The sequence below is a fragment of the Haplochromis burtoni genome, unplaced genomic scaffold (genome assembly GCF_018398535.1).
Source record: "Haplochromis burtoni strain Fernald_Lab_line unplaced genomic scaffold, NCSU_Asbu1 Contig_244, whole genome shotgun sequence".
NCBI classification, from domain to species: domain Eukaryota; kingdom Metazoa; phylum Chordata; class Actinopteri; order Cichliformes; family Cichlidae; genus Haplochromis; species Haplochromis burtoni.
The window spans coordinates 219,528-228,679 of NW_024582605.1; the positions used below are offsets into that span (position 1 = coordinate 219,528).

Consider the following 9,152-nt stretch of genomic DNA (forward strand, 5'->3'; position numbering starts at 1 on the left):
GTTATCTTCACTGGCTGCACAGTTGCTCTATTTTTTCTTAAACACACAATTGACAGACTAAGCGATGTTGTTACCTGAAAAATGGCCTTCCATGCGTCGTCCAAAGCCTGCAGCAATCGATCTCTTTCTCCACAGCCGTTGAAGTACAAAACCCAGGGCGGGAGGAACTGTGCCCGATCAGCTGCAAACTCCTACCAACAAATTGGAGAATAACAGTGATGCTTATTGTAGTGTTAAAAAAGTGTTAAAGCAGTGAAACGTAATTTATGCAATGTACATGGGGCAGCTGTGATCTACTAAGTGCAAGGTTGGTGGTTCGATCCCTGGCTCCTCCAGTCTGCATGCAAAAGTGTCCTTGGACAAGATACTGAACCCTGAAGCGTGTTCATAGAAAGCACTCAGGCAAAAAAAACTGCTTGTATGAATTTATGTGTTATACAAAGTGTTTTTAGAGCTTGAGAAGAAAACAGCTGTAGAAGAATGAGTCTATTTACCATTTGAGAGAAAATGAGGTAACCCCTCAAACTGAAATCTGATGGCACATTCTGTAAACTTTAGTTCCACCAGATCAGCAGTGCAACAGTTTTTGACTACCTTGAAGGCAACGGCTGTAATCGGCTCAAGCATGAGTTTTATCAACATTCATTAAATTATGATACAATTTCCAGTGGTTCCAGCAGTGCTGTACAATTTCCAGTATAGGACAGAGATTACACTGGTAAGCCATGTTAGCAAAACTAACACCAGCTTTAGAAATGGTCACTCACAATAACACAGTACGCCATGTCTGCCTCCAGGCTGACAGCGATGACATCACAGATGTCAGCGCTGCCCAGTGAACGAAAGAAACTCGTCTGGCAGTCCTGATGGCAAGTCAGCAGCTTCTTGTCTGTCACCACGAGACAACATGGGATACACGGGGTGGGGGAGACACCCTGAGGAATGACCTGGAAGCAAGGTGGTTGTATGTCATTTTAATACGGCCGTTACATAGAAGGAAAATAAATGCACTTCCTCTTTTAATATCTAAAGTAGACCATAACCATTGCTCTTTAAAGAGTTTTTTTTATGGTTGGGTGAACCTCATGAGCACTAATGAACAGGCTGTCTTTACTATCTTTCTCTCCTCACCCCTTTAGACACAGACTGGCAGAGTAACTGCATCCATTCAGCCATGTCCTGCTCGTTGTTTGCACTGAGCACCAGCGGAGGGCGCTCTGTCAGGATGACTTGGAAAGCATGTGGACGTTCTGTGTTGTTTGAGCGACGGCAGCCTCCACAGTGCTCTCCTCTTTTGAAGTGAGAGTGAGAGAAGTGAGAGAATACAAACGACATGAGAAAAATATACCAGTGAACTTCAGTGTCTTTGGACATTTGCTTCATGGATTTTGAAGAATCTGCATCTGAAGCCTACCCCATGGTGACTGAGAGCAAGGGGGTCACATCTGTTCTTTCTGCATACAGGTACAGAATCCCATTACTGCATGACAAGAGAGCATAGTTACATTCAACTTAACAAAAGACACATTAAACACATACAGTTCACTATGACTGCTAAAGTGAATAGAAGGAAGTGAGGTGTATGGTAAATGTAATCTACACTTTTTGCACATAGTACTCATAAAAGTATGTCAGTGGTGTTAATGCTTATCAGTGGTTTATTTGCTTTTTCAAGGAAAGAGACCTCAGAAAACTGATAACACACAATGCTTGAGGGTTAATGTTTGATATTAAAATAAGGAGACAACAACCTGCTCGTACCTGAGAACGAGGTAGCAGCTCTTCCACTGCTCTTTACCCAGGTATGTAGTTCCAGACCGATACTGCAGAGACCCTTCTTTTGTGCTGGAAATTCCTCCAAGATTTGGTGGACCACCTTGGGGAGATAAAGTCATGTCCATAGGATCCTCCCAGTGAACCAGTGAATACAGTTTAATAGACACTTCAGATACCTGGGAACACAGGTAAGGATCAGTTAGCCACCTCTTTTAAAGTCTGCCAAGAAATATGAAAGCAATAAAGCAGGGACTCTCAATTATTCTACAACCCTATGAAGAAAAACAATCATGAAGATGTTTTTGATCTTCTACTGTGATTAATGGGTTTATGAGATGTGCAAGTCACTGCATTTTGTTTTTATTTACATTTTACACAGTGCCCCAACTGAAACTGGGGTTATAATATTTGATGTTAGGGATGCTAAGCTGTTTTGAAGGAAAGTGGTTATTTTAGTATAAATATGTACTCTAGAGGATGAAATATGTACTTATATGTACTCCTACCTGAACAGGTGGACCATGAAGTTCTTTTTTATATATCAGTAATGATTGAAATGAATGTGATCATCGTGTTTAAAGTTACTTTACCTCGGAGTGAGACTCCTGGGAGACAAATTTGGTGAGCGCCAGTTTTTCCATGGTGGCGTCTGTCAGAACTGAGGGGTACGGAGGCTCTCGACATCCTTTTACCATAGCTGACTTGAGACTAGTCAGGAACCAACTAAAAGTCAAGAAGAAATTGACTTGAGGTCAGAAGGAGGTGGGACTAACAACCATTTGGTGGTGTAACCTTCGTGCTTCTATAAAGTCAGTATCTCTCCGGCTCACATCCTTACAGTTGGATGGAAATACATATATTTAGCCTCCTGCTTTGGACATAAAATTAACTTAAGTCACAGAAGAGTCTTCATTTCAGTGCAGATTATTTGATTTCTGACATGTAAGCCCATACATGCATGCAAATATGAAAGGAGAGACTGCGCAGGCATGCTGCAAAGACATAATCATGTCAGACGGACGTAAATACTGTACATGTCAGACACTGCGTGGAGCTAAACTGGTAAAAACAAATATGAGGCACAGATATGTACTCACCTTGTCAGCGAGGTGTCAGCTGTGTCCAACAGGAATTTTCTTCGTCTGTTGGTGCAAACCAGAGTTACTGTCTGCTGGTCGAGGCCCACCTAAATGAGAACGACATCATGACATCATCAGAAACAAAACTGTCATGTTTGGCTTCACAACTCAGAGCATGTAGTCTGTATGCGATGTACCCTAAACCTAACCCGCCCTGGGGCGCCTCTGTCAGTGCGCCCCAGGCTGGCTGTGGCTACAATGTAGCTTGTCATCACCAGTGTGTGAATGTGTGTGTGAATGGGTAGATGACTGGATATGTAAAGCACTTTGGGGTCCTTAGGGACTAGAAAAGCGCTTTACAAATACAGGCCATTTACCAATATAATATGATGAGGTAACTGCGTGCTGCGTAATAGAAACATGCAACTTCTGTAATTAAGAGCTTACTGATATGTAGTCCAGCTCGTTATAAGAAACAGCATCTTCTACTGTGTAGGGCTTCTCTGCTGCACCTGCGGAGGAATACGAGACATGCAGAAATGTTAATCTCATGTGTAAACATTATGTGCAGCCCAAATACAGGCACTGCTATCCTACTACAGCACATTAAGCTGATGTAGTACTCTAAATTATATAAATATGTCAAGATCTTATTGCAGCTCAGATTCTTTTATTTTATTTATATAGTTTTGTATGTAAATCTTCTATTTCTTCTGTGTTTCTCATTTGCTGTTATTTCTAATCTTTTCTATTGTTTTCAAATGATTGTGCATCCTATTTATATTATTTATGTGTTCATTTTTTCTCTTTGGCATCTTTTGTGGACAGTAAAGGAAGATTTTGAATGTTCAGGGAAATATGTGTCTTTACTGAGTGACGACAATAAAACTTGAAATTGTGAAACTTGGACACCACTGTTCCCACAACTGTTAAATATATACTTTAAATATATATTGTGGGAACAAATGCCATTATTATTAATTCCCAGTTTAAGTTTTGGACTTGTTCATCCCTTATTACAGACAAGACTTTCACCCTTTCTAAGCAGGTAGATGTAACAGTCAGTCAGCAGCAGATAAAGAGGCTGGAGGTCCCCCTCCATGTGACCTGTGCTCATCCTCACCATCTGAAAACACAAAGAAAAAGCTGAGACAAGTGTTGGAAACTGTCTGCTGTAAAGCAGTCTACGACATGATGTCGATGTTAGATAAATGACATAATCCACACAGGTCTTTTAGAGGGATGCAGTTCATCAGCAGCTTCATTACATTTGTTGATTATCAATGTTACTTAACTCTGTTACATGATGATTTTTGAAGAAATTGGAATCAATTTAGGTTTTTGTTTACAGGGTTGGTGTAAAGTGTGAAACATAACCTGTATCCACTTCTCTGATGTCAAAACCAGCAGGTGCAACAACACTAAAACCACCATCCCTTAAAGGCCATTTAAAAAACTCTCTCTCCGTCTTTACCTTGAAGAGCTGCTCCTCATTTTCTCTGAACACATGAATCATAAGCAGCAGCAAGTGATTGTTGTCCACCCTGAAATTTGAATGACGAACCCTATTAAACAAACATTAAACAATGATATAACAACAAACAGCTCATTTTGTTCAGCTGCTTACTTAAACTCTGCAGGATGAGAACTTTCAGAGGGACTAAGTTTCTCCTCTTGTAATACTTGTTTTGTGTCTTCGGCTTTAAAAGTCTCTTTGTCTGTTTGTGCGTCTTCCTCCTCCTTCATGACGGGTTCTTGTCCTGCAATCGCTTCTGCTTCTCTTTCATCTTCAAGGCCACCTGAAAAAGTTTGTGACTGGCTAAGCTCTGTAGAGTCATGGTGGCTACCACGCGTGGGAGCAGAGTCTGGACTGTTGGGGGTAAAGCAGCAAACGTCTGCAGGAACAGGAGAGGTCGGCAGGAAGCCGGGGCTTTTGGCCAGAGGGGAGCAAGAGGTCTCTCCTGGGGCCGGATCAGGTGGTTTACCCCCTGAATCCTTACGAAAGGGCTGCTGTGCAGGAGGCTCGGAGCTCCGATAAGAGCATTTGCTATTTTTGTCCTCCTCTGGATGTTCCCAGGTGTCCTCTCGATCCAGAGTCCCATTGAGCTGGTCAATGACGTCACAAAGCGGTTGGCCCAAGCTGTCCATGGAGGTGTCTGCCATCTCTGGGAGTCGCAGGCCTGTTCCATCATCACGTCCTTCATCCAGAACCTCTGATCCAAGCCGGCTTCTCCTCAACTCTCCTTCATCATACAGCTTCACTATAGAGCAGTTAACTAAATCAGCATCTACTGAAGTGATGCTACTTTCCATTTCCACTTGTTCAGAGGAGATGGAGTTATGGGTGCTGCTGATGGAATCTGTAAAGCTCTTTCCACGTCTCTTCTTTGTTGGTTTCCTTCGTTTTGCCATCCTGGAACAACAGAGGCGTTAGCGCTTGTTCAAAACACCAGAAATATGTGCATGCCAGTAACGGAAGCTGTATCTACCCTACCTAATAACCTCAAGCTCATTGCTGTTGATCTCCGTGTCATCCCCTGTGGTGGTGCTACTGTGGCGGCTAGGCACATGAACTGGTGTGACGTCAGCTGAGGTATTGGTGTCCGAGTCCTCGTTGAACGGGTTGTGTCTGAATGTGGGGCTGTGAGGAGACACAGGCGGTAGCTTCACCCTCACAGTGGTAGAAAGCACCACAGTGTCGCTTATGACCGTCTGTGGATCAGAGCCACTGGATCGTGGGCAGCTTGCCTGGTCAGTCAGGTCACCCTCTACCATGAAAAGGCACAGAGATTCAATTATTTCATGCAAAAGCAGCAGCAGTTACTACATTTACATTGACACCATTGTAGAAATACACCGAATTTTTTCGTTTGCACCGTCCTGTTGGTTTGGTAGCAAATACTACAAAGAAGTAATGTGAAGGAGAATTCTTTCTATTCATGCATTTTTATCAGAATGTGAGAAGTGACCAACAAAACAGCGCCACAAAAAAGTGCGTGTATTCCTTCACCTGTGTAGCACAACAAATGTTAGGGACTGCAGAGTTCTTGGTAGGCCTTTGGCAGAGTCAAAAAAAGCAAAAAATGCAACAAGTAAGAGCTCAATTAGGCACACAGGCAGAGGTTTTCTTTTCACAGGCACAGACCTAGGTCAAGCTTTATCACTGTAGCTGGCAGAGTTAGATGATACATGGATATGTCTGAATAATTTAGAGGAATCAGTATTTGACATTAGGGTTATTAATAATGACTGTTGTGTTTTTGTACAAGCTGCATTTGACAATTATATTCTCATCAAAGCTTCAGAAAATGGAATAAGCATGCTTTGTCAAGAATATAGAGAGCCATTGGCAGCTAGGATGGCTCTGCAAAAGGAGAATAGCATTTGTTATCCAACAGCATTCTGCTTTTTCTAAAAGGTGGATATCTGGAATTGAGATATTAAGAACTAGAACATCTGTGCATGACAGAAACCTGGAGTATCTCAGCCCTGATGTCAGCAAATAGAACTACAGCTTAAAGAGTTAGACGACTTTGAAGATTTCTCCAAACAAACGATGTTCGGACCAATAATTTTTTGTCCGTGGAATGAACTGTGACAAATTTCACATTTGCAGATTGCGTGTGCATGCGGGAGCTTAATGTATACACATGTGGTAAAATATAGTTAAAAGCTCATTTGAACTCTGCGACCAAGAACGATCATCACCTTACACTACAGCTTAGCTGAACCTAGGCCAGTGCAACGCATGACACAGGACAACATTACACAAAATGGTATGCCAGACAGACAGACACACAGTGTACCGGAGACAGACTCAATGAGGTGAGTTACAGCTACTTCAGGAGCATCTCTTGCTGTGGTAAATAATAAGGCATAGTGAGCACAGGGACCATTCTCCCAACAAGTAACACATGCACAACATGACGGAAGCAAATACAAATGAGGGCAAAATTATTAGTCCAACTATGACATTTAAAGCTTGTGTCAAAAATGTCCTTTTTTTTTTTCTTTTTTAAAAACAGAGCAAGGAATTTTTCAACATATTTCTAAACATACTAGTTTTTTTTTTAGAAACCATAGATAAGTTCAATTTGCACACAATAACATTATTATTTCAGGAAAGAAAAAAAATCCAGGATCAATATTATTAGCCTCCTGAAGAACTGACCTTTTTACTGAGCCATAGCACAAACTACTTTAACTTTGTGATAGTCAAAGTAAAATAAAGTTAAAGCTGAGGGTTATCTTCCAGTTTACACAGTATAAAAACTTCAGCGAGGGTTTGAGCCGTCACTTGAGAAATCATCATGCCAAAAACACAAAAAAATCAGTTTAGACTCAAGAAAAACAATTGTTGACGCTCACAAACCAGGAGATGGATATACAAAGCATTTCTAAAGTGTTATGAACTGGAGTGAGAACTATCATCAAGAAATTCAAAGAGAGCGACACAGCACAGATCAAACCTGGCTGAAGTAGCAAGGGAACAATTTCAAAGACCGAGTCGGGAATTGTACTCTCAAAGAAGACGATCACTAGAACCTTGCACAGGAATGGACTGTGAGGTTGTAGACCAAGAAAAACTTATGTGCAGTGAAACACAGTGGTGGGAGTATGAGGAAGTAGGTATGCTTCAGTGTTTCTGGTACTGCGAATCTCATCAAGGTGAAAGGAATCCTAAAGAAAGAAGGATATGTGAAGATTTTCAAAGAAACCCTCAAGCAGGCCGCAGCAAAACTGGGTCTGACACCATTAATCCAAACGTAAGTCGCTCCTGGAGATGAACTACCTCCAGTTAACCAAAGTGAATGTTACTGATTGGCCTGTACAAAGCCTGACTTGAGTCCTCAAAAACTGTGGGATGAACTGAAGATTGAGATCCATGCCAGAAGACCATCGAATCTGGAGGAGCTTGAGAGAATCGCAAAAGAAAAATGAACTGGGATTGCTCAGCAGACGTGAAACAAACTCCTGCAGGCTGTTATCCAGCAAAAAAGATACACAACTGACTTTTAGCATCAGGAGAGCTAATAACTGTGATCCTGGTAGTTTTTGTGAAATAATTTTGTTCTCTGTGTAAAATAATGTAAGCATCTAAAATAAAACAAGGATGTTTGGAAAAGCTGCATTAAAACAAATCTTTGGCCTGTTTAACAGCACTTGGAAAATAATTTTAAAAACAAAAATGTTCATAGTGGGGCTTATAATTTTGTACTCATTTATAACCCACCCAACACCGAGTTCCCAGGTGAAACAAACTTACTAGTCAATGTTTATGATGACCTTCCTGTAAAATAAGCCTCTCTTCTAACTGAATTAATATGATTATTTAATAAAGCTTTACTAAAGTCTTTCAGCTGGAAGTACCTATGTCCTATGCATGTGTTTATTAAATGCTACCTTTTCTATGAGGTTCACTTTTGTAATTATTAGGGGTGCAACAATACTCGTATCGATATTGAACCGTTCGATACAGTGCTTTTGGTTCGGTACGCATATGTATCGAACAATACAAAATAAATTTTTAATTTATTTTATCAACTTTCCTTCTGACGATGCTGTCTGTGTTGAGCGCTCAGTGGATCTGTGCTCGACAGTGCAGCCTAGGCGGAGTAGTCGAACGCAGATTCACTGAGCGCAGGGCAAGCTAGCAAGACAGAAGTTAAGCTCTCCTTGCAACATGGCAAATTGAACCTCCCCCACCCTCATTCAGATCTGGCGCTTGGAACTATTTTGGTTTTAAGATAAGATAAGATAACCTTTATTAGTCCCACACGTGGGAAATTTGTTTCATGTGACGTATGACCCTGAAGGTAAGCGCGTCATGGACTAAAGTAAAACAGTATGTTGGATGTGCCACGCAATGCTCAATTACATGGATGGGACCTAGTGTGTTAGCGCAGTTAGCTCGTTAACGTGTTGGCCGTCCAGCCCCATGCACGGGCGATCCGCGTTAGCTCGTTAACCGAGATTTGCCGTGTTGTGGCGTTAACGTCATTTCAACGAGATTTACGCTGACAGCACTAGTGGGAACACAACAAATATGACTGCACATTTACACCGACATCATCCTAGTGCAAAGACAAGTGGAAGCAGACAAAAACAACAAGCATGCATTCTACAAACTTTACCCGAGTCATTTAGATAGCCGTTAGCACATGATTCTCCTTATGGGGACCTGATATGTTTAATATGCTGCTGAGAATATAGCCCAGAAGAAGCGTATAGTATAGCTTTTATTTTGGAAAGAGCCATTTCTCTGTAATAAACTCTCTTTTCCAAAGATGAGTGATT

At 41.4% G+C, this 9,152-nt stretch overlaps 1 protein-coding gene across 2 annotated transcripts in view; it reads right to left on the reverse strand.

The window, feature by feature from the left end:
* The window catches only part of plekhm2 (pleckstrin homology domain containing, family M (with RUN domain) member 2), a 28,119-nt gene that overhangs the window by 2,848 nt on the left and 16,119 nt on the right, over positions 1–9,152 (reverse strand). For both annotated transcript variants that reach the window (XM_005938156.2, XM_005938155.2), the window contains 12 exons: positions 5,350–5,623; positions 4,483–5,268; positions 4,330–4,399; positions 3,891–3,981; positions 3,303–3,367; positions 2,874–2,962; positions 2,367–2,499; positions 1,762–1,952; positions 1,415–1,480; positions 1,132–1,291; positions 768–947; positions 75–191 (listed from right to left, as the gene is read on the reverse strand). In XM_005938156.2, coding sequence (XP_005938218.1) covers positions 75–191; positions 768–947; positions 1,132–1,291; positions 1,415–1,480; positions 1,762–1,952; positions 2,367–2,499; positions 2,874–2,962; positions 3,303–3,367; positions 3,891–3,981; positions 4,330–4,399; positions 4,483–5,268; positions 5,350–5,623 — 2,222 coding nt within the window. The remainder of the gene's footprint in view (positions 1–74; positions 192–767; positions 948–1,131; positions 1,292–1,414; positions 1,481–1,761; positions 1,953–2,366; positions 2,500–2,873; positions 2,963–3,302; positions 3,368–3,890; positions 3,982–4,329; positions 4,400–4,482; positions 5,269–5,349; positions 5,624–9,152) is intronic.